The sequence below is a fragment of the Pistacia vera genome, unplaced genomic scaffold (assembly GCF_008641045.1).
Source record: "Pistacia vera cultivar Batoury unplaced genomic scaffold, PisVer_v2 Contig430, whole genome shotgun sequence".
Lineage (NCBI taxonomy): Eukaryota > Viridiplantae > Streptophyta > Magnoliopsida > Sapindales > Anacardiaceae > Pistacia > Pistacia vera.
In genome coordinates this window covers 1,622,986-1,647,616 of record NW_022196258.1, presented here as the reverse complement: position 1 = coordinate 1,647,616, position 24,631 = coordinate 1,622,986, and the positions used below count along the sequence as shown (strand labels likewise).

Sequence of the window (24,631 nt, the reverse complement as noted above, 5' to 3'; positions counted from 1 at the left end):
AAAATGTTTTATATTATCAATTATATTTTTATTTTCCTTAAAACTCAAGCTTCTATATTTACATTTTTTTCTTTTTGTAAATTGTTTATTGTTATACAATTAATTATTTCCTTTCATGTATTATCTCAGTCTCGTAGTTCAAATTTTATTAAAATGACATGTTTTCGATTCAAAGAAAGCATAAATACATCAAAAAGAAATATATCATATACAAACGTTCTACCTTTGTATGCATAATCTTACTTTTCAAGCATAATTATTGTTATTGTTATTGTTATCCTATTTATTTTATTCTCTACAGCTGAAATCCGAAATCTTTATTTGTTTTAGTCAACTCAATGTTTCTATTCACTAGAGTATTTGTTGTAATTGATTCATAATTTATTTTTAATAAAAAAATTAATTTTGTATCTTAATTTACGTATGAAGCTTTAATTAATTTGACCAGGCTAACAAGTAATGGTTAGTAAACTTTAGCTTAATTAATTAGTTTGATTTAATGGGAGTCTTTTACCATTAAAAATAAAAAATAAAAAATTGAGCTTTGTATCTTGTATTCTAACTGACCGTCTCTTTTGGCTGTTAGGGAAGGGATGCAGTGCGAAGCTTAAATTTGGACATATCTAAAATAAGCAACGCAGGCTTAAATTTTCATGTTTTGTCAAAGATGGATGACTTAAGATTCTTCAGAGCATACAACACAGAATACCATTTAAATTCTTCAGATTGTTATGAAAATAAGTTGCATGGTTTTGAAGAACTTGAATCCTTTCCCAGTGACATAACATTCTTCAGTTGGAATAGTTATCCATTTAAATCAGTGCCATTAAATTTTCCTTCAGAGAGCCTTGTTAGACTTGATATGCCAAACAGCAAAGTTAAGCATTGGAAGGGTGTTCAGGTATGTAATACGGTATTTATCTGTTGAAAATTATATATATAAAAGGCACTAATTCGAGTTGGTCATGATTTGTTTGCTTTCGTATAGGATCTTGTAAATTTGAAATATGTTGATCTCAGTTACTCCAAACACATGACAGAGATTCCAAATCTCTCAAGAGCCTCAAATCTTAAGGAATTGAGATTACTACGTTGTTCAAGTTTGCTGAAGATAGCTCCCTCATCTATTCGAAATCTCACTGAGCTTGCTATGCTAGATCTAGGTGGTTGCACAAAGCTTATTAGTCTACCAGATGGCTTCGGTAAGTTGAAATCTCTCAAATACCTTGATCTTTACAAATGCTCCAAATTGGAAAGATTACCTGATGACTTTGGAGATTTAAAAGCTTTGGAGACTCTCCGTACTGGAGATACAGTCCTAAAGGAAGTACCATCATCCATTTTACACTTGCCAAAAATGGACAGCTTATACCTATATCGACCTCATGATAATCAGACACCCCTTAATTGGGTATTGATTTCTTCCTCAGATTCAAGCTCTTTAACAACACTTGATTTGGAAAACTGTCGAATCACCAAATTACCGGACAATCTTAGACAATTATCCTCTCTGTTAACGTTAAATCTAAGAAGAAATAATTTTGAGAGCATACCAAACCTCAGAGGGCTTTCTTACTTGTCGACGCTAGACATAAGTAATTGTCGGAGACTTCAACTATTGCCAGAGCTTCCAATGGGTGTATCTGTGTGCGCATCTAATTGCTTGTCCTTGCAATCAATATCAGATCCATCATTTCTATTATTACCTCTTTGGAGACAACGGGCATCAATTTTTGTCAATTGTTTTGAATTGGATCTACCTAAAATTCTTCATGAGGTACCTATTTTGATGCTTTCTCCTTTTTCATGATGTTAGTTGTTTTTTAAAAGCAATGGGAAAAAAAAAAAAAAAAATCTGAAGCTAAAACTATGTTATGATGTGATGATTTTCATTTTCATTGGTACAGGAATCTTGTCGAGAATTTTGTGCTGATATCATTTTCCCTGGAAATGAAATTCCTAAGTGGTTTACCTTTCAAAATACAGGATCTTATATAGCTCTTGATCAACCACTAGATTGGCATAATAAAAACTTTCTAGGTTTTCTTGCATCTGTTGTTTTGCCACCAAGTTCGTATGAGTTTCCTTATTACGCTGCTATCTGTTACTGTTTGGTCAAAAGTAAAAATGGTAAGCAGCAAATTTATTCTTCTAACATTCAATCTGATTATTTCGCCTTCGGTCGATTTTGTTCAGAAGATGCCTGGTCAGATCATGTAGTATTAAGCTTTCATTCTATAAATAAAATGACATTTAAGAAGTGCGAGGGGGAATATCATGAAATTTATTCTGAGATGAAGTCATTAAATTGTAAAGTGCTCATCAAATTTATAGCTAGACACAAAGGAGTGAAAAAGTGTGGGATTCAAAAGTGTGGGATTCATTTCTTGTATGTTGGAGCTTATGGAGAACCATCGGAAACATCCAGAAGAAGTGTTGACAATGCTAAAAAGAAAGGGAAAGAGAAAGATGAACTACAATCCAATAAATTGCAAATTTCAAATCCCTTTGATGGTATATGCAGCTTAAGGTAAATAATAAATATATTTTTTTTTTAGCTCAATAATGTTTTTCGATTCTTTTAATTTATTTTGTCTAATAAAAAGTAATTATATATATCTCATTTGGTACTAAAATTTATGTCATCTCATGTGGTGCATAATTTTATGTAACATTCTGAAGTCACTTAACATATCAACACATCACCTCTAAAGTCTTATATATAATACAAAATAAAAATCATTAGAGATCAAATTTTATATCAAATTTCATGTCAATGTTATTTGCTTGACTTAATCTTTGGTTGACAGGCCTCATTTCATGTCAAAATCTCCATATGACAATCCTAATATTTTTAAAAGTTGTCTAGAAGAACGGTATTGGAAATTGAAAAGGAATGCACTCAGAGAAACTGTGAAAAATGCTCTGCTAAGTTTTCAGCAAAGTACAACTTTATGCTCAGAAATTGAAGAGGTCTCTCTCCTATCATACAAAGTCAATTCTTATTTTTATTTTTTGTTGAATAAAAATTTTGATGTTAAATTAACAATGCTAGATTTTTTTTTATTGCAGATGAACTGTGTGAATCCAAAAGGTTGTATGAGTTTCCCAGGAAGTGAAATTCCAGAGTGGTTTAGCTTTCAAAATGCTAGCTATAATATAAAACTATCATCGGGCTCATTCCATGATGCAATTGACACATGCCATAATCCATTTGCTGGTTTGGCTTTCTGCACTGTTGTAGAGTTCCCAGATTTGCTAGATTTGGGCCAACCTTTCTTCGTTTATTGTATGATGGATATCAAATATCTTAATGATCCCTACGAGACTTTTGCAATTGGGTCTATAAAAGGTTGGTTCGAAGGAGATAGAACTCACTACATTAAATCAGATCATGTGTTCTTGGGATATGATTGTGTTATGTATAGTGGTGAAACTCGGACATTATTTAATCATGAGGTTGAGATCAATTTCGTAGTTACCACTTATGATATGGTTCCCATAGAAGGTTGTAAGGTGAAAAAGTGTGGAGTTCATCTATTGTGCCCTGAAGATTACAAATGGAAGGATCTAATAGATCTTTCATCTTTAAAGAGAAAGCTAAAACTCAATGGAAATGGCCGCTATAACGATGAACCACCATCCGATGACTTTTCCGCTGCATGCAATTGCCAATTTAAGAGTTCTGCTACTTCTTTGGATTTGAATGAAATGTTGGATACAACTGAACCGCTCTCCAAGAGATTGAAAGTATGCAACTATAAAAATAAGTAAGTTTTCCTTCTACAACTCATTTTAATTACATGATTAGTTTTTATTTTCCTAATTCATTCTTGTGGAAACTCTTGTTCACCTAATGGAATATGATTATGGGATTCTTATAAAATTATAAAATTTATATATATATCATTTAAGTAATGCCAAGTCTAAAATAGTACAATAAACTCTACATTAACTTTTATTTCTAAATTAATTATGTGAAAACTAATATTTACTATGACTTAAAATATTATGAAGTTTAATTCTAAGTATATAAAATGCACTCATTTGGGAACCAATAGAGTTGATTATGATCATTATCTTTTGAAATAATTTTGTTGTTAATCATAAAGTATTACCGATTCTATATAATTTAGTTCTTAATCATAAAATATTTAATATGATCAAATAAACATATGTAATCCGCATGTAGTTGTATGTTAATTGCTTATTTTAAAATATGATTGCCTTTAAAGTAATCTTATATAGAATCAAATTAATTTCTTTGAATTGCATTGTTTGATCATGATGTTTGATTTGGTTTTGTTGTATTAATAATTGTGATGTCAAAAGGGAAATAGAAGTGGCAGAGGGGAATCCAAGTACAAGTCAACCCACTGGCTTTGCTGATTCTGATTCTGATTCCGATTCCGATTCCGATTTTGATTTTGATTTTGATTTTGATTCTGATTAACCGCAACCTAAAAGACTTAAAGAATCCAAATTGTTTGAAGGGTAAGGAAGTCCAAAACTCTATTACTAATCCATTTCTATCTAATTAATTTTGTTCTCAATTTCTAGTCTATGCATCATAAAATAATTATGTAGAAGCGGAATGATATTTTGGAGAGAAGAATAATACGTATCAATATACAAGCACATGTTACTTGGATTTATGACCTGTTTCTAACAATAACATAAATATAATCCTAAAGTTGTTACTTTTTTATATTTTTTATTTCAATATTTAGAGTTATTAGAAAACTACTTAAAAATTTTATTTACTTCTATATTTACTTAAAATTTTCAGTATAATCCCTGTTTTGTCATTCAGTTTTTCAATACTGTACTATAAATAAAAGAATTTTTTTTATAATTTTACAGGTTGTCCTGTTTAGATATTAATTTGACCTATATATATATATATATATATATTAATTCTGTCGTCAAGTTGGGCATCTATCATGTGTTTTCAGTCATTCAATATAAGGTTTAAAGATCCTTTACATCAGTCAGTTACATGTATTTACTGCAAGACGATGCTAAATGTAAATGGTATAAATAAAATACCAATTTCAGACATTTCTTATTTCCTTGAGGCATGTGGCATGCCACCTTATAAAGCATGCGTGATGTATAAGTTGACTAAGACTTGGTCCATGAATTCCCTTCATCTGTTCTCCAGCGATTTTCACTTGCTGCAGCAGAAATTGATGGTGTGCTTTATGCTACTGGCGGATTTGACGGGAAGGATTATCTGAAGTAAGGCACACGCCCTTTATTGTTTTCCTGTTTGTGTACATAATTAAATTTATATATATTGACATATCAGCAGGATTTTGTTTGACACTTGAAATGCATGTGATTTATATATATATGGAGATCTGTACATAGCTACTAATTGATTTAGCCTGTAATAACATTTAGACATTTAGTTGCATCTGATATTAAGAAACTAAAGAATAGATGATGTTAAATCAAAGTTCAGATAATGTAATTAATTTTCTGGCATTTGTTTGTTTAACATTGTACATTGCAAACTCACTTTTTCATCTGCAAGTCTACTCGTAATTATGTTACTCGGTTTCCATTTCGCGCTTCTTGCCAAGCACTCTAAAGTGAAGTACACTGTTTCTATTTTCAGCACCCTCGATCCACAGTGTACACGTCTATTTTTGACACATTTTCTCTTCGCTTATCTTCCTTTCAACTCTCATTATTTTTGGTTCTTTCTTTTTTATTTCAGTTTTGTTCGATCGATTTTCAAAGTGCCGCGGCTTTGCTTCAATCGGATGATTTAAAAAAGAAAGTGAACTCGGTTTCACTTTGATTCGGTGATTTGATTAAAACTTGTGATAGTTAGGGTTTTTTGCCGCATTTGTTTGCTTTTGAAGTTTAAATAAGTCTTTGCCGTTTCGCTTTTACTTTCTTTTTTCTGTTTCTATCAAACGAATTAATAGTTTGCGATTTTCTTTATTTTGAAGTTCTTGTTAAGCATATTTGGTGATTCCGATAGCATTACATTGAATTGTACTTCCAGGTTTTGTCCATTGAGCATCACACTCTGCTTTTAGGTTTTGATTGTTCATTTATTTGGTATTATTTATGGATATTACTGTGTATTGAAGCGAATGATTCTTGAAAGCATCATGAGTGTTAATTAATTTGTGAGAAATGTATAATTATTTTTCAATGAGAGGAATTGTAAGGAATGGATATTGATGAGGTTGATGTAGGAGCCTTTTTGTGATTCAATTTGCTCATCAAAGTAGGATCTCCATCTTTTCTTTGACATAATGGCCTTCGTGTTTATTAACGAAAGTCAATTCATTAATTGTTTAGGTTAGGTTTTCTTTTTTTCTGTGGATTTGTTGTTCTTATGATTGCTGATATTTTATAAATTTGCTGTTTCATGATTCTTCAACGTTTTGATTGAAAGTTTTTGAGCCCTTTTGATCAGCAGTAGTTACTCATGTTTTAAGCTCTAATTGCAGTTTCAGATTTTGTTTTGCATTTTTGATCTTTTTCAATTTTGGTCACAGGATGGGGAGGAAATTACAAACTTTCATTATCACTGGAAATTCACCTTCTACAAATCCAACCTATACCCGTGCATCTGCAAGAAACCTGGGTAAAAGCCAGCGTGGTGGTGTTATATTTGGTTGCAAGAATAACACCATTAAAGAATGTTTAACTAATCAACTGTTTGGTCAGTCATCTGCAATTTTGAGGCATATTTTCAGTAAACATTTTGGCTGTTTTTGGTTGTCTTTTTTGTTTCAGGAATTTGTTAGTCATTCAGAAACCAGTGATATTTGTTGGTAGGATTGCATAAAAATGGGAAGAATGAATAAAATATTTCTCATTGTTTTTATTTTAATCATTTGTTTTCGTCTAGATTTTGTTTCCTGTTTTTCATGAATGGAAAATTCTTATTCGCAAATGTCTTTTCTACAACTATTACTTTGCATACACACCTTGAGCTCCTTTTTTTAAGCAAGATTGCTGCTAAAGATGAAAACGGTAGTTTGGTTTAAGAATATATCTCTATATGATATAATTTCTTTTTCTTTTCATTTTGGTTGGGCAGCATTGCGGTGCAGCTTGTGTATTGTTCTTAGTTTTTCTCCAAGAACTTACGAGATTTTGTATTAACTTTAACAGGCTTACCAGCTCAAGACTTCACCTATGTAAAGAACATTGATACTGGACCACCACTTTTTCTATTCAACTACAGTGACAGAAATTTTACGGCATCTATGAAGCTGCTGGCCCTGGCAAAATGGACATTGATACGTATGGGTGGACCATTGATGGTTCTAAGAGAACCCTGTATCCTGCACAGGTAATATAACAAGTTTGCTTCTCTATTTTCTAGTTGTTTGTAAGTTAAAAAAGTTATATATGATGAAGAGAGGGCGCTTTAATGCTGATATTATGTTGCTTTCCAAATGAAGGTTCAGATTCGTGTCAAATTGCAATGCCAACCACTGCTTGAAGAACAGTTTAAACTAGTAATGGATCTTGACCATCCTCAGGCAAGCAAGCTGATATCACTAGCATCTTTAGAAGTTTCAACAAGCACTTGTCTACCTTGTCTTCCTTTCAATACAACAAAATGGGGAAACTTTTTCCAACCTCTTTCGTCAACTGACACGGAAGAAGAAAGCTGGGTTTCAGATTCTGAAGATGCTGTTCCTGTCGGTGAAATGAAAGGGGAGTGTGAATTACTTCAGCCATGTCCTTTGGAGGTTGATCAGTCTAATTACTTGAGTAGGCAAATAGATTCTAGAGATGATGTTCCACTAAATGGAGACAACCTGCTTTTGGAAGCTCATTCAGATGTGAAGATGGTGGAACAAGATGAGAAAGATATTATTCTCATGAAACTGAAAGAATTGGCTTTTAGCTGTGGACGTCAAGACGTTCCTTTAACTGATTATGTAGATTAACCTGCGATTACCAGTGGTATGTGCCCGGGAAACGGGGGTTCTATTTGTGAGATGATGAGCTCTGATGAGAAGAATGAAGAGATTAGTTGTGCCTCTTCTTATTGTCAATCCATCATAGCTAAGGTAGTTGAGGACATTTGTCCTTTACTTCATTTCACTTAAGATTCAAAAGAGTTTCTTGCTTTGGCCTTAGTAAAGTTGCTTTATGCTCTATGTAGTTGATTTAAGGGGTGGAAGAGCTTAAAGAAATTCAAAGATAACAAAATCTAAAGATGAGATATTTGGAGCAGAAGCTGGTAATGCTTTGCCATTCCTCTGATGTTGAACTCTGCCATTTCCAATAGCTGATTTATCTGCCCTTGGGAAATTACTAAGCAAACAATGTGCAGATTGATATATTCGAACATAGCAATTTAGTCACCATTGGAGGCTGAATTCTTTTTTGATTAATTATTTATATATATTCTAATGGACTAAGGACTAATGTTAAATTGAATTAATTTACAATGGAAATAGAAGTAGAATTATAGCCATTAGTACTCTAGAAGGTTGAACAGGAAAAGCATTAGCAACAATAGTCCGAGCAGTTGATGGTTTTTCCCTCTCCTTAGTATTAACACCAAAAGCTTGGAGATTTAAATGAAAATATAATTTAGCGCATTTAAGAGCCTTAGTTAGTGGGTGAAGTACCTATAATACAAAGGTAAGAGTCACTGGTGTCAAATAATCAAATTCATATTGTATTGCACTAATGATAAATTGAAGAGACTACTGTTCCTTCGTTTGAAGGTCAATGCATTAATTCCCCCTCCCCTTACCCCTGGATATTAGTCGTTATGATGTTTATGGAAAAAATGGTGCTTCCTTGCATTTGTGTATTTCATGCCGCTTGATGTGATGAACAAACACCTTTGACCCCGACTCTTCCAGGTTGATGCAGAAGCTGAGATCCAGCAGTTGAAAAATCATTGTATGATGGTGCAGTCCGTGTCTAATCCTCCCATTGAATTAAGTGATGAAAAGGCCATAGAGTCCTTAGACGAGCTGCATGTCGATCCTACTGAGTCAATATATCTATTGTGTGGATATGATGGGGAATCATGATTATCAACATTGGATTTATATGTTCCCTCAGCGAGGTGTGATTAAATCTTTTCAGCCAATGCACTTTGTTCGTTCATATGCTTCAGTTGCATTGTTGAATGGTGAGGTTTATGTCTTTGGTGGTGGGGATAGACGCACATGGTACAATACAGGTATTAGCTCTTAATAAATTCTTTAGGAGGCGTTTGGTTCAGGAATGTTAGATTACTGGGAATCTTTAAGAAAATATGTTTGGTTAGTTGGTGGGTATGTTATATTAATATGTTTGGTTATGGGAATAAATTGGTGGGTATGTTATTTAAATTACTAAATTGACCCTCTTTTAAATATTAATATAATATTATTTTTATTATTAATTTTTGAATAGTTTTTTAACCCCCAATATTTCAGATTTAGCTAAAACACCCCCGCTTATAAAAAAACTTTAATTCATGACGAAATCACCCCCACCTCCTGCCGCCGCCTGCCGCCACCGCGAACAACCGCCGGAAAATCGCCGGAGCCCCTAAAAACACTGGAAATTCTGTGGGAGGCTCCGGGAGGCTTCGATATGGCCGTTTTTGGCCATATTGATGGCCGAAAACGGCCATATCTGGCCAGATCTGGCCGTTAACGGTCAGATCCCTGGCCATTATCGGCCAGGTCTGGACCAGACCTGGCCATTATCGGCCAGGTCTGGACCGGCCACGGATCTGGCGGCTAACGGCCAGGTCTGGTCCAGACCTGGCCGATAATGGCCAGATCTGGCCCGATATGGCCGTTTTCGGCCATCAATATGGCCAAAAACGGCCATATCGAAGCCTCCCGGAGCCTCCCACAGAATTTCCAGTGTTTTTGGGGGCTCCGGTGATTTTCCGGCGGTTGTTCGCGGTGGCGGCAGGCGGCGGCGGTGGTGGCTGGGTGGCCGTGGCAGCAAGCGGCGGCGGTGGTGGCTGGGTGGCCGTGGTGGTGGCGGCTTGGTGGCAGTGGTGGTCTGTAAATTCTTTTAAATATAAGGGCATTATTGTCCAAAATTTTAATTAAACAAGGGTAAAATTGAAATAAGATTTTAATGTAAATTTGTTTTAAAGTAGGGGTATTATTGTCCAAAATTTTTATTAATAAGGGATAAAATTGTAACAAAAAAAGATAACCCTGGTAATCTCAGAAAACCTAAGAAAATGGAGGTAATCAGATTACCTCTTATATTACCAATAGTAACCACTATTGGTATTTGAAGATTACTGGTATCTTATATTACTTGACAACCAAACGTGGTAATCAAGTAATATAAGATGACATTACCCCAGTAATGTCACTTAACCCCGAACCAAACTGACCCTTAAAGTATATTTACCTTTTCAATCTACTTATCTCTAATATTTCATACTATATGTCAGTTGAATCTTACAACACAAGTAGGATGAATGGACCCTGTGCCCTTCCTTGAAAAGGCAAAGAGTGGCTTAGGTGGAGTTACTTTTGATAACAAAATATATGCAATAGGCGTTGGGAATAGTGTTGATTGCTTTTTAGATGTTGAAATGTCTGATTTGAAGCTTGAACGATGGATTGGTATGCTGTCACTGCAACAAAAGGTACACTTGTCACCTGCATTTGAATCAGTTTGAGGAATGAAGTTTTATTGGTTTAGTATTTAATAAAGGATCGAAAATTAAGTTTACTTGTGAGAGCTTCAATTAATGTTTATGCATGAATTGAAAAACATTGAGGCTTTTATCATTTGAGGCTTTGCTTTGAATTGAACTCAGACAAATGGAAATTTCAGAATGTATGAAATCTTACAGGATTTATTAAACTCACAAGAGATATTCCTCATATACGGACCAGAATCTAATTAAATAAGATATCTAGAGAGAATTCACTATGATTTGTGATGCAACTACTTTCTAGATTCACTCAATATAATAATTTATAGTTGAGAAATTTAATTTGGTAGAACTAATGGAAAAATATGAATATGGAAGATCATAAACAATTGCCTATTTCAATTTAAATCTTCTATCTAGATTGATTCTTATATATTTCTTTTGATTCCTGGATTCTGGTGCAATGATTGATAAAAGGTTTACTGATGATCTTGAATTCATTGCTTATTTGACATCTTGGCAATTAAGTTTCCTGAAAATAAAGGTATTTTGTTTCATCATGGACACCATGTCACTTCTGTCATCAAGTTGGGCATCTATCATATGTTATCAGTCATTCAATACAAGGTTTAAAGATAATTTATATCATGAGACATATGTCGGTTACATGTATTTACTGTATGTGTGATGTGGTAGCAAGGCAATGCTAAATGTAAATGGTATAAATGAAATTCCAATTTCAGACATTTCTTATTTCCTTGAGGCATGTGGCATGCCACCTTATAAAAGCATGCATGATGTATAAGTTGACTAAGACTTGGTCCATGAATGCCCTTTATCTGTTCTCCAGCTATTTTCTTTTGCTGCTGCAGAAATTGATGGTGTGCTTTATCCTACTGGCGGATTTGATGGGAAGGATTATCTGAAGTAAGACACACGCCCTTTAGTGTTTTCCTGTTTGTGTACATAATTAAATTTATATATATTGGCATATCAGCAGGATATACTTCCAAATTCTTAACTTAATAATTAAGGCTTTTAATATTTTGTTTGACATTTAGTTGACTTGAGATGCCTGCGATTTATATATATATATATATATGGAGATCTGTACATAGCTACTAATTGATTTAGCCTGTAATAACATTTAGATGCATCTGATATTAAGAAATTAAAGAATAGATGATGATAAATCAAAGTTCAGATAATGTAATTAATTTTTCTGGCATTTGTTTGTTTTAAAAGTTGCCTGACATTTTTGTATTTATCAGTTCTGTAGAAAATTTCGACTACAGAATGCGTTATTGCGGACAAATTGCAAGCATGAACTCAAAGATAACCTGCCACTCACTAGTTGTTTTGAATGGAAAATTGTAAGTTTTTCTGTTCCTCATGTTTTCTTGTTTTGTAGTTTATTGGTACTTGTTGATGGCCCAACTCGGCTGTACTATAAGAAATAATACATTTCGATTAACATTGTACATTGTAAACTCACTTTTTCTTACTGCAAGTCTACTCATAATTATGTTCTTCATGTATTGCAAAAGACAAAATGCGTAGTCCCCAGAGATATATATTATCCTTTTCAAGTTTCAGATTAACAAGATGAATTTGTGTTGTAGATATGCTCTGGGTGCTTATGAGGGCAGTACAATGGTTTCAAGCATCGAAATTTATGATTCACGTATGGATTCATGGATGAGGGCGGACCTAATGACGCAGACAGGGGGATATTCTGCTGCTGCTGTTCTGAAAGAGTCTATATATGTTGTTGCAGGAGTGGCAACCAGTGACAGAGTCTTGAACACGGTATCTTTATCTTTCGCCATACTTGTTTTTTATGCAGTTGTTAGATAGATGCACCAATCTTATCTTATCTGTATTTGCTGATTATGTGATAACAGGTTGAATGTTATACTGTATTTTTTCTCATTATTCATTTTAAAGCGATCGGGTTGAGGCTTATCTCAATCAAATCTTTTTTGTGATGAGAGAAACTTGAAGTTAGGAATGTTGTAGAAACAGATAATTCACTCGTTAAATAAAATAGATAATGTTGTGGTGTTAATTGTTAGATCTAATAATCTCCACCTTGGTCAGAGTTGAGTTCATAGAACTGTAAATGTTTTACTCGGACATATATTTAATAATCTCTACAAGATTACATTGTTGAATATTGTCGAGATTATTAGGTAGTACAAGGGATGGCGACAAATATAATGTGAGGGTAACTTACAATAAGAAAGCATAAAGCGCCTTTAGCAGATCATGATGCATACTCACAAAATGCTCAGTAATTAATAGGGGCTTAATCCCGGGTTATCACCTGCACAACAGTAAATTTAAATCAACTAAAAATTAAAAAACACCCAAAACGTTTTGATATTTTTGTTTCTTTAGGTTTTTTTTTTTTTTTTTTGTTGTAAACTTCAAGGTTTTTCTTTTGATTTTTTTGATTTAGGGATAATATGGTCATTTAGTTGTCAAAAAATATTCAACACAAAAACAAATAAATAATAATGGAAGGGGTAATAGTGAAATTTCAATGCCAATGTGACAAATTGTCAATTTTGGATTAGCCTGTACGTAATCATTAATACTGCAATAAAATTTAAATCTATTTTCCCGAGAACAAGAAATGGATTAAGTGCTTAAACTATCGATCAGTTCACCACTGTGGGTCAGGCATTTTTAACTGCTCTGCTTATTTCCTTGGGGAAGTACTTAAGTCACCTTCTCCAGCGAGCTCTAATGATTTCATATACCAATGCTAGTCGTGGTTTCCCTTGGGGAAGACTATCCATGTTGACTTCAGATTTGAAAATCTGAAATCGATGTCAGTGGCATCACAAAATGCTTATAAACACTGAGAATCCACAATTTGGCAAAACACATATATAACCATAATTATTAGCTTAGTGTCACGCACTTAACTTCTTTGCTAAGTTCGTGCGGCCTAACCCTTCGGAAATGAGTTAAGCAGCCTAACACTCACACAACTAACAAGCTCAAAGTATAAAGTTTAGAGAGAGAAGCTTAGAGAAAATATAAACTCTGTATTAAAAGGATCAAGTTATGAAATGTACAAGGGAGGGGTGGCCTATTAGTGGGAAACACCCACCAAAGTGCCGGAGTTACGATCCTTCCTGGGGTTAGTTAACTACTATCGTCGGTTCATCAAAGGCACTCAGCAAAGGCAGCCCCACTGACAGATCTCACGCACTTAACTTCTTTGCTAAGTTCGTGCGGCCTTAACCCTTCGGAAATGAGTTAAGCAGCCTAACGCTCACACAACTAACAAGCTCAAAGTATAAAGTTTTGAGAGAGAAGCTTAGAGAAAATATAAACTCTGTATTGAAAGGATTCAAGTTATGAAATGTACAAGGGAGGGGTGGCCTATTTATAGGCTAAACCTCCTCAAATAAATGACTACATACATCGAATACTTAGTCCTTAAGTTACTTAATTCATAAGTAAACACTAGGTGGCAGTCACCAAGCAAGCGGGTCGTGACATTAGGCACACATAAGCTGGGGCGGGACATCGTCTCCTTGATTACACCCTACGCAAAAACTTGAAAGATTTAATGAAATGTTAAATATGAAAAGAATAAAAATGAAAGGCTAAACATACCATTGGAGAAGAAAAATAATTGATTCAGAATTTTCCTGGTCAAACTTCAGAAATATGCCAGTTTACGAAAAGAAACAGCTGCCCGTCTTTCATGGTGACATGACCATCTCCATGAAGTCTTTCACTGCTGCCAACCCTGGAAGAGCAATAATGCAAAAGGAACTACTGTTTAAGGGGGAAAAAAAAAGTTTAAATGAAAAACTAATGGTAAGGCCAGAAGGGATGTTACATACCCCAGGAGAAGAACTAAACCCACAAAACTTCCAATGCATCCACTCCGACAACATCAACTCAATAACAATCTTTAAAAGGGTAGTAGTGAAACAAAGCAGTATGCATCTTCGACCCTTGTGGAAAAAAAGAGCTAGTTTCCCTTCTGAAGAAATGAACTCAAGTAGTATCCTGATTTTAAAGAAAATCAAATACCTATCTTAGACACAGGAAAGCTGGTCTGCATATTTTTCACTTAGTCCATAAGAATTTCATGACCATCCAATGGCAAAAAATCAAAGTCTATAATGGAGCCACTAAACTTCTGGCTATAAGTACAGCAAGCATGTACTTGTATGTTTTCCACCTGTTGTGCTGAAGCAACACTATGGGAGGAATAATCAGCCTTTAGAAGCCATGGATAGATAAACTTCTTTTTCATGGCAAAGATATGCTAGCATACGTTTTGGACCTCCATGGACTTTGACAAAATGGACATCCTCAAATAAGCATTCCATGCCTATACAAACCCTCAATGAGAAAGATACGGCTTTTGGAGTCTTGTAAAAGGGTGCAATATACGTGAATTTCAGGAACTCACTGTATCCTTCAATTAAGTTCAGATCTAGAAAGATGAACTGAGTTGACTCTTCACTCATAGTTATCCTAAGCCACAACCTATTCTCACTCGAAATATTATGCAAAGCGATCTCAAGAGGTATGGCAACTGGGAGCCCTGAAACAAAAGTAACAGGATTTTCAGTACTATTATCGGGAACATCCAGTTCCGCTTTTATGTGCCTAAGCCTCCCACTTAACAAAAGCTGGTTTAGAAAAAAGGACTCAAGTAATTGATTGAACAGAAATGGCTTGTAGGAAGCATCAAAAGTAGAGGTGCCTATCTCAAGCAATGAATTCTTAACTTCAGTTACAAACTTGGATTGTTCAATGGACCCTTGCTGGTGGAGAAATTCTACATGTGAAATTGTAGACGACAGCTTTTTCAGGGTAGTAAGATAGCAGCAGATTTCAACTTTAGACAACCTCAACAAACAAGACACAAGTACCAGCTCCAAGACATGCAACTCCTCTTCTTTAGACAACCCTATAAACCTACATCTGATATCTGCAAGCCTACTGTCTAACTTTCCTAATAAGAGCTCCAATTCTCCCACTTCATAATAATGGAACTTTTTCATGGGTGCAAAGTGCTCCCAAACCTTAACAAGCAGTTTCACCACCTGGATATACTGCAATGTAAAGGCTAATGCACCATCAGATCCAAGGGATTTAGTAGAAAATGTTAACACTTCTTCCTTACAAGCCCTGGAAAAAACAAAAAGCAGGAAATTAAAAGCAGATTATGGATGTAAGCATGCAGAGGCCATGAAGGAGCAACAGATAACTACTTTATGGCATCATTCCTTAATTCAACAATGCATCTAAGTAATAAAAGAAAATTACACTTGCTTTATGCATAGGAACATAAAATAGTGTTTATCAACAGTGATGGTGTGTTTATTGGGTTGGATTGCAGATATTACTCTACCCATAAAACTACCCACATCTCCCTATTATTTGGGCAAAGAACAATACTCATTTTCTTCTAGGAATAAGTGTATGCAAACTCCCCAGCTAATAACTAGTACAGAACAGTTGAATAATGATTTAAATGTAGTAACAGATAGTTATAATATTTTCAAATTTGGTAAACCAGTAAAGGCAGAAAAAATTTGAATATAGCTAACCACTTTACTACCTCAAACTCTCCAAAACTTCCTTTGTGTATCCTGATTGTACTAAGGGCCAGATATTCTTAACCTTTGCTAGTACAATATTCATGGAATTACTTATTTCATCCTCCTCTTCCAGCTGGCATCTTGCTTGTGATGTTGCTACATCCTTTAGGTTGCATTGTATCCAAGACCAAGTTTTTGAGACTTCATCACCTATTTCCTGCACAGAAATCTCAGTGCTGGTACCATTAATACTATAACTGTTCACTTCATGCAAGGATGAATCTTCCCCTTTATAGTCTGAGTCAGAGAAACTAGAAAGTCTACTGCACTGTGAAAAGTAGGCCAATAGGGAATGTTGGTCCATAACATCACTCAAAGCACAAGAAATTCTCCCTAGCAATGTAACTGCATAAGAAAATATTCTAGGCTGAATGCTGCAGACATTTTGTTCACTTGAGAGGGGAGCTGAGATGGCCAACACAAGAAATGCAGCTACTCTTGCACCATCAAAGCCCAATTTGCCATCAGAATCTGGCTCCATCTGAAATGAATGGACAAGTAAGATTTTATGAAATAACTAACATTATCTGATTGACCAAATGCAGTCGTTGTGACGTAACAGAAAGTAAGAATCATACACATTGAGGAAAGAAATTGTAGTGCAACAGCACAAGGCATTATTGTTTGAGAACTTAGTGGAGAGTAATTATTATAACAAAAAACTCATGCCTACTCCTAATGCAAACAACTGAACCAATAAAAGCTCATCTATAACATCCTATATCTCAACAAAATCAATTTAGAGCAGAAATAGATAGAGAGAGCTGAGTCCATGTTCATCAAATCACTAGACCATAGATTACACGTAAAGATCAATGCTTACCTCTTGTGAAACCTCCCTGATGATGCACACTGCAAAGCTCCCATGATTTCGACCAATATAAAATAAAACAGAAAAAATATCAGCTTCATCCTAAAAGAAAAAAGAAAACAAAAGGTTAAATAAGAAAGGGGGAAAAAAGAAAAAATGAAAGAGACAACTACGAGGAATCAAAATTAGAGTGAGCTTTACATAAAAACATAGCATAAGTTGAATTTTCAAATTATCTAATAAATTTTCCATAGTGAAGCAACAACAAACCTGTGGGTATATCTTCAAGTTTTCAAGAAGACCATCAACAAAGAGTTTAAAAAAGTCCACATTGGGAACTTTCACTGATCTAAGAATTTTCCTTGCTGCAGATCTCACTAAGGCATTTTTGTCAACCAGAGTGCCGAGAAACTGCCGAATCAAATATTAATAAAATCACACTTTTTGATAGGAAAATAATTATAAGTTATTAAGAACTATGTATATCAAGTCACTGTTTTTAAAGATAAGGTGTGGCTACTAAAGAATGCCCTTCATCCCAACCAAGGGTGAAAAAGAGGAGAGAGTCATGAGAGAACTGGAATTTATTACCAATCCAGCAACCAAAAGTAATTTACTCATAACCCATGCCTCTCAGAGGGACAATCACATCAGATAACGCAACAATTAATTAAACCAATATACTAAAAACAATCTAATAATACCACTTTAACTGTGGATTTTACCTCAATGTTATGAACACTTCTCATGCTCAAGCGGAAGTGTAGGATAAGCAAAGAATATATATCGATATATGTTTCCTTAAGAGTAATAAATAGGACAGGAAACCTACCATGTGCATGTGTATCTCTTGCACCTTTAGATGCTCACAGTTTGCCATAAGAAGCATTGTTTCCAAAGCCTGCAACCTGACAGTCACTGAATCATCATTTAGCATGTCTACCAGGAAGTTTAAGGCTTCACCAGCAAACTTTTCAGAAAGAACACTCAACAAACCCAAGGAAGAACAAGCAGACTTCCGTACCTTCAGATTAAGAACAGACAATGTCATTATCATAATTATATATATAGACACAGATATAAATTCCAGTCTACAATTGTCAATTAAAGTGGACAAGCACCATAAAAAAGAATTACCTCATAGAATTCATCCTCAAGCCCATGCACAAAAGCTCCAGCAGCACCTGATGCTGAAATTTCAAAGCAATCAGCAACACACTGACCATGAGTTTTCTTATCTTTGAAGATCCCTAGAACCTTCTTGGACAGCGTTTGCAACAAAATATCCTCAGATACCACTGCTACCTTTCCAAGGGCATAAAAGGCTTCAACCCTTACTTCCATACTCATATCTCTTGCCATAGAAGAGAGCTGCAAACACATATGGCACAAGAGATATAAGGATAAAAAATCTACTAAAATGGCTGAAGTTTTTAAGAGATAGAATTCCCATTGGAATAAGACAACACAAAACAGGAATCGTCCACTACAACTGACAAAGGGTAAAAGACAGTAAATTTCTTAAAAGATATCTTTCACCAGGCTTGACATAACATAGCATGACTGTCTAGTTTTTTCTTATCGATACCCAAAATTCCCTTGCCTCAATTGCTTGCTTACCAGGGTTGAAACTATCTAATGTTCCAAAAATCTGAACAGTAAATATGATATTGTCATATGTGAGAACCAGAGAACAAGATAATGACAAGAAAGGGACGACAGTATAAGAAGCAACAATGCTCTAAAGATCAGAGCAGGCACCACCAATATGCAATTCAAGCTACATGGAGATGTCAGTGCATACCTGAAAAGGCTAACCAAGCATCTCATTCAGCACATGGCCCTAAACAATCTATAAAGAAATGAAAAAGGAATAGCGTAGACAAAAAATCAGCATTAGTTTTGTAAAGTACCTGAGTAAACACTGCATCGGAAAAATTTGTTCCTCTCATCTCTTGGTTGTATGCTACAAGCATTTGACCCCATCCACTAACCTGATTCACAATCAATATAAAATCCCGTAATTAGTACTCCAGTCCACATACCTAATTTTCTGTGCTACCCCATCCCATTAAACAGATTACCAAAACTAAATAGAAATTGTCAGCAATCAAAATGATGTATGCCGGATGAAACAGTTCTCGTGAAAACATGTATCGCAAAAATACAAGAGTCCCGTACTGAAACAGAATTAAGCATGCCTTGGCCTTCCCATCACATTTAAGAGCTTTTCCAAATGAAACATACCATTACCAAATGCAATTCATTAGTTAAAAGTAAAAAACCATTTATCAATAAAATTTAACAACACTATTATTACAATGGCACCATTTAGCATTTTGTTGAATTCTGAGTGATGAAACCGCAATGTATAATGTATTCGATGGACAAAGAAAATAATTCCTGTTTATAATTCAGGTAGGAATAATTTACCACGCGAACCGCGGCGAGTCTGACGCAATCTTCCATGTCCCGTAGAAGCTCAACGGCACGGCAATAGCATGCTTTGATGACGTCAAGGTCCTCCAAAACTCCGGACTTACACAAACCAAGCAATCCATCCAAAGCAGCTCTTCGCACATACGGATACGGATCCTTCGTAAATCCTAAGAACACTGTGAACAACAAATGCGACCGTACACCGAACCTCTCAGCGTTTCTTAGTAACCACAACCGCACGGACACGCACGGAGCGAAACAGAGAGAAACGAAGAAGTGATCGTCGATATGAAGAGCTAGGTTAGGATTGTGGTCGGAGATGGAGGCGAGCGCGGCGAGTGAGTCGGCGGAGAGGAGTGAGTCGTCAGAACGGAGCGAGTCGAAGATGAAAGGAGAGAGGTGCGGCTGGTGAAACGACAGGTCGGTAAGGAGCTTGAGAGTGTGGTGGCGAGTGATTGAGTCAGGAAGAGAAAGTTGGAGAGAGCAAGTTAGCGTTTCGAGGATTAAAGAAAGAGTTGAATTGGAGGTGTTAGGGTTGATTATGAGAGACCTAACTGAAGCTAGGGTTTGTAAAGAGAGTGGTTTCGAGAGACTGAGAGTTTGTTCACATTTGTGTAGTATTTCTTGCTCCATTCAACTGTGTTCTTTTGCTTGTTAGTTGTTGACTTCTTTGTTATTCTGTTCTCCTCTTCAATTTGAAATGGCTATATCTTAATCTGCCGGGAGCTTCGAAGGAGAAGGCAAAGCAAATGCGTACCGTTTTGCTTGAGTTCAACTTTTCCAATTAACCATCAAAACGCATCGTTCTGGATCTGGCGCTCTTTTCTGCTGCCACAGCTGAGTATAAAACGAACTGTTTCAGTGCAAAGGTTTTGAAGGGAAATAGCTATTTGGCGCTTGCGGGCATAAAATTGTTAGGTATTTTATGATTATGAATTAATTTTGCGTTTATTGAAGATATTAAAAACGGTTGAAACAGATAATTCACTTGTTAAATGAAATAGATAATGTTTTGGTATTATATCTAATAATCTCTACTTAATCTTGGGTTATCTGACTTATGCAATGTTCGTATCACCCTTTTAAAAATTTTTTGAAGTAGACAGCCAAAATTCAATAACATTACATAAAAACATCTCAAAATTTAAATCAACTGAAAAACAATCAAAACGTTTTAATATTTTTGCTTCTTTAATTTTTTTTATTATTTTATTATTATTTTTTTAAAAAGAATATAAGGTTTTTCTTTTGAATTTTTGAAAATTTTGTGTTTAAGTGTAATATTGTCAGTTAGTGGTCAAAATTTAATTGTAACACAAAAATATAAATAAAAAATAATTGAAGGGGTAATAGTGTAATTTCAAATACTAAGGGGTAATAGTGGAAAGTAGGGAGTAGAAGGATTGTTATTATTATAATATTAGTTGTCTTTCTCTTTTTTATTAATTTTAGATATGGTAATTAATTGTTTAAGAAAAGTATAATCCACTAACTAAACTAAGAACCATTCTTCATATTGTATTGTTTTTATTAATGAATATTAAGGTTCTACTTTATTAATAATTTTAATTGTTTAATTATGTGCATTATTATTAAGGCAACTAATATGATATGTTTCTAAGAAATTCTCTTATTCTTTATCAATAATTTAGGCAACACTTTTTTAAACATTTATAAGAATTAATTTTATAATATTCAAAATATTTTGAAGATTAATATACCCTACACCAAAGTGCCATTTAAAAAATCTTTTGATACAAGTGAAGAAGACTTTTGGTCGTTTTATTACCTTCCTGGCTTCCTCTACTATGAATTAGCTCATAACATGTAGGAGTAGATGACTTTTTATTTACTTTTAAATTTGCATTTTGTTAATTGAAAAAGAGCTAAGGACTTATTGTTATTTCATAAAGTAATTTCAAATTCTAGCTTATTTCTCTTCGTTTTTTCCAATCTTCTACCATCATTATTGTTTCACAAACAAAACAGGGGTTTGTCTTTGATAAGAAGTTCTATGGTCTTTCTCTAACATGGGAACAAAATTAGCATGAAATTTTAAAGTTAATTCTTGGAAAAAAAAACTAATTGATCTCTTTGAAACATAGTGTTTGTATCCTTGTTTATTAATTGTTCAACATGTTTATTGTGTAAACACATACTCGTCAAGTCGTGAAAGAAAGAGCTGAAAATTTTTGATAAAATAGAAATTAATGCATAGGGGAACTAGTTAATAATTATCACAAAATTTCCCTGACTCTTTCGGGAAGCTATTGGTATTTTCTTTGCTGTGTAGTTTCCTTTGAATAGCATGTGAAGAAAGACAAAAGAAAAAAATCCAAGAAATTATTTCTAACTACAAAAATTATCTGACTTATTTTAATCAGTAACCATGAAATTTTAAAAATTCCGATTAAATTAATCATTTAGTTTGTTTGTTTTTAATATTAGCAAATTTATCTAACCAATGGTTCCGTGACATGTCATACAACATGAGGAAATGGATGAAGAGAGTTTTTGGGGGAAACTACCTTTGGGTGGTCAAGTGGTTCGATAGGAACTCTTTGGTGTATTACTCAAGAGGTCATGAATTTGAGTCTCTCCTTGGTTGCTAATAAGAGCAATTACTGGAGCTCTTACTTGATCGGTAGTTTTAGGATTCCTAAAGATTAATTGAGATGCACGTAAATTGGTTCGAACACCTAAGTCATAAAAAAAAAAAAAAAAAAAAAGAATTGTCGAAGAGTGGATTAGTCAATGAAAGTGGGGTTGGAATACCAAAATACCCTTGTAACATTAGTATTTTTTGGACGGCATTATTTGTGCATATTTTTAGAATATTACAGGGATGTTGGTTGATGAAAACATAAAATTAGCTCGTTATAGTATTGACTAGACTTCTTTTGGGGCTTTTTACACATGTATTATATAAAAGTTACTTGGCTCTTAATATATATATATTTTTTTCTAAAAGTAATATATAAAAGTGGACAAAGACTTGGAATTTTGATCCACTCACTTGAACTACACATTTACTTGACTTCTTTATATAACATATATATCTTGATCATTTTTATTAATCACAACCCAAATATTTAAAAAACTAGAATCCAATATTTGAAAGAGAAGTGGCATCAAATAAAAAAAAAAAAAAAAAAAACCGAAATGACTATATGTATGTATATATAGTTGTGATATTTAAATTTAGAATTTTAACATAAAATCTTAATCTCTCAATCACTTATATTTTCAACCATTTATTCAATTTGTCCAATAATCACTTATATGTTTGTGCTGCTGGTCACTTTTTTGTCTAGCCCTCTTTGAGGCAAGTTTGGTGGGTCTTTTGAATTGTAAATCCATGTCTATTCTGCTGGTTTTGTTTTGCTGTGTTTCTTGGGCTTGTCCAAGGAACTTGACTTTGTAGAGGTCATCTTCTTGGATCCTCATTCTTTTATTTTTTATACAATTACCCTTTACCAAAAAAATAATCACTTATATGTAAATGAGGAAACAAAGTGAACTGGGCCAAACATGTTCTCAAGTAAAGAAATTAAAGCAAATTTTTTATGCCAAAAGTGGCTGAAAAAGGGCAAGAATTGCATGAACCAACCATGTGCGGTGACCCACGAATGGAGGGGTTAGACAGACGGGATTGGAAGGGGTTTTGGTGAGGGAGTGATAGGGAGTATTTTGGTGGTGGTGGGAGGGCTCAACGGTGCTGTTTGCTTTTTCGGTCAATTCTGTCACCAGAAACTGTTCTTGTCACGACCAATAGACTCAGTGGCTCTTCCTCTCCAAAAGCCCTAACATTCTCGATCCTATTTGCTCACCAATCACTAGTGATTAAAGCTTCCTCATCCCAAGGTTTTTTTCGAGTTTTGATTGATGAATTGGGTTTAATTCCTTCGGTTATTTGTGTTTATTGGGTTGAAAAACGATTGAGAAAGGTTTATTTGATGTGGTTTGTTTGTTGATTTTCCGGTTGCCGACACTCCACAACGCTAGTGGCAATTCCTGGCAATGGAAGTTATTTACTCTTAAATCAAATATGAAAGTTTGAAGCATGAGATATATAACACCTTAAATATAAAATTAGAAATGCTATAAGATAACTATCAAAATCAGGCCCTTGGATATTTTTGGGAGACCTTTATTACTTATTCAACAAGTTCATAGTGTAAACACAAGCTTCATTATTGCTTCAAGGCATGAAAGAAAAAGACCTGACAGTTTTTGGTAAAGTAGGAATTAATGCAGAGAGGCTCAAAGAAAGAGAAATAGTTAATAATTGTCAGGAAATTTCCATGAACCTTCCTGCAGGAAGCTATCAGCATTTTTTTGCTGTTTTTTTCTTTGAAGACCATGTGAAGGGGAGAAAAAAGCAAAAAGAAAAAAGAAAACTAATGAACACAGACTTGGAATTTTGATCCACTGATTTAAACTACACATTTACTTGACTTCTTTACATAACATATATTTGGATCATTTTAATTAATCACATCCCATATCTTTAAAAGCAATAGAGCAAACGATATGTTCACACTAGAGATTAAGTGAAATCTCAAGTTCATACCCTAGCTATATTTATTTTAGATTTTCACTCTTAAGCTAACACTATTAGTGACTACTAGAGGTGGTAGGAAATGGTGAGTGAGGTCAACAAATTAAGGTGTGAGTTTTGTAGAGGAGGTTGTGGGGAGACCAACGGTAGTATCGGAAATGACTTTGGACTTCGGAATCGGGGAAAAAAAAAAAGCCAAAAACTGTCGACTTGGACTCTGCTAACGGAAGCCCTTCTTTCTAAAATGAGCCCTTCTTATGTCAAGAAAACGGTGGACATTTTAGCGTGTTAATATTGTACTGTGTTATAGTGAAAAGTTGATAATCTGTTAAAATAAAGAAAACGACATTACTTTAAAGATGTGAATCTATATAAATGCAAAAAGATATCAACTTAGGATTTCGCAAAACTTGATGGGAAATGTTGGTTTGCTCTATATGAAATTAGGGAATCGCTTCATAAACTGTCTGTCTGGATGACTTGTGTTGACTAGACTTTGTGGTTGACTAGTTGCACTAGTGAGTAGTGAGTCGTCTACTGAAATCTCTTATGTC

At 34.4% G+C, this 24,631-nt stretch overlaps 3 protein-coding genes and 1 pseudogene across 4 annotated transcripts in view; 2 read left to right on the top strand and 2 right to left on the bottom strand.

Annotated features, from left to right (window-relative positions):
• Positions 1–24,631, bottom strand: part of LOC116143423 (protein SIEL-like) — an 80,611-nt gene that overhangs the window by 19,200 nt on the left and 36,780 nt on the right. The gene's annotated exons all lie outside the window — the stretch shown is intronic.
• Positions 599–5,813, top strand: LOC116143424 (disease resistance protein RPP2B-like). The gene is made up of 8 exons (XM_031428885.1): positions 599–901; positions 989–1,777; positions 1,908–2,530; positions 2,811–2,973; positions 3,073–3,770; positions 4,333–4,494; positions 5,165–5,241; positions 5,726–5,813. The coding sequence occupies exons 1-6, from the start codon at positions 668–670 to the stop codon at positions 4,451–4,453; spliced, it is 2,628 nt and encodes an 875-aa protein (XP_031284745.1). The 5' UTR covers positions 599–667; the 3' UTR covers positions 4,454–4,494; positions 5,165–5,241; positions 5,726–5,813.
• On the top strand, positions 5,899–12,627 carry LOC116143435 (annotated as a pseudogene).
• Positions 13,840–20,281, bottom strand: LOC116143421 (protein SIEL-like). The gene is made up of 10 exons (XM_031428876.1): positions 19,511–20,281; positions 18,991–19,071; positions 18,215–18,448; positions 17,910–18,101; positions 17,348–17,488; positions 17,090–17,179; positions 16,227–16,747; positions 14,491–15,793; positions 14,258–14,393; positions 13,840–14,186 (listed from the first exon to the last, which is right to left on the bottom strand). The coding sequence occupies exons 1-8, from the start codon at positions 20,147–20,149 to the stop codon at positions 14,869–14,871; spliced, it is 2,823 nt and encodes a 940-aa protein (XP_031284736.1). The 5' UTR covers positions 20,150–20,281; the 3' UTR covers positions 13,840–14,186; positions 14,258–14,393; positions 14,491–14,868.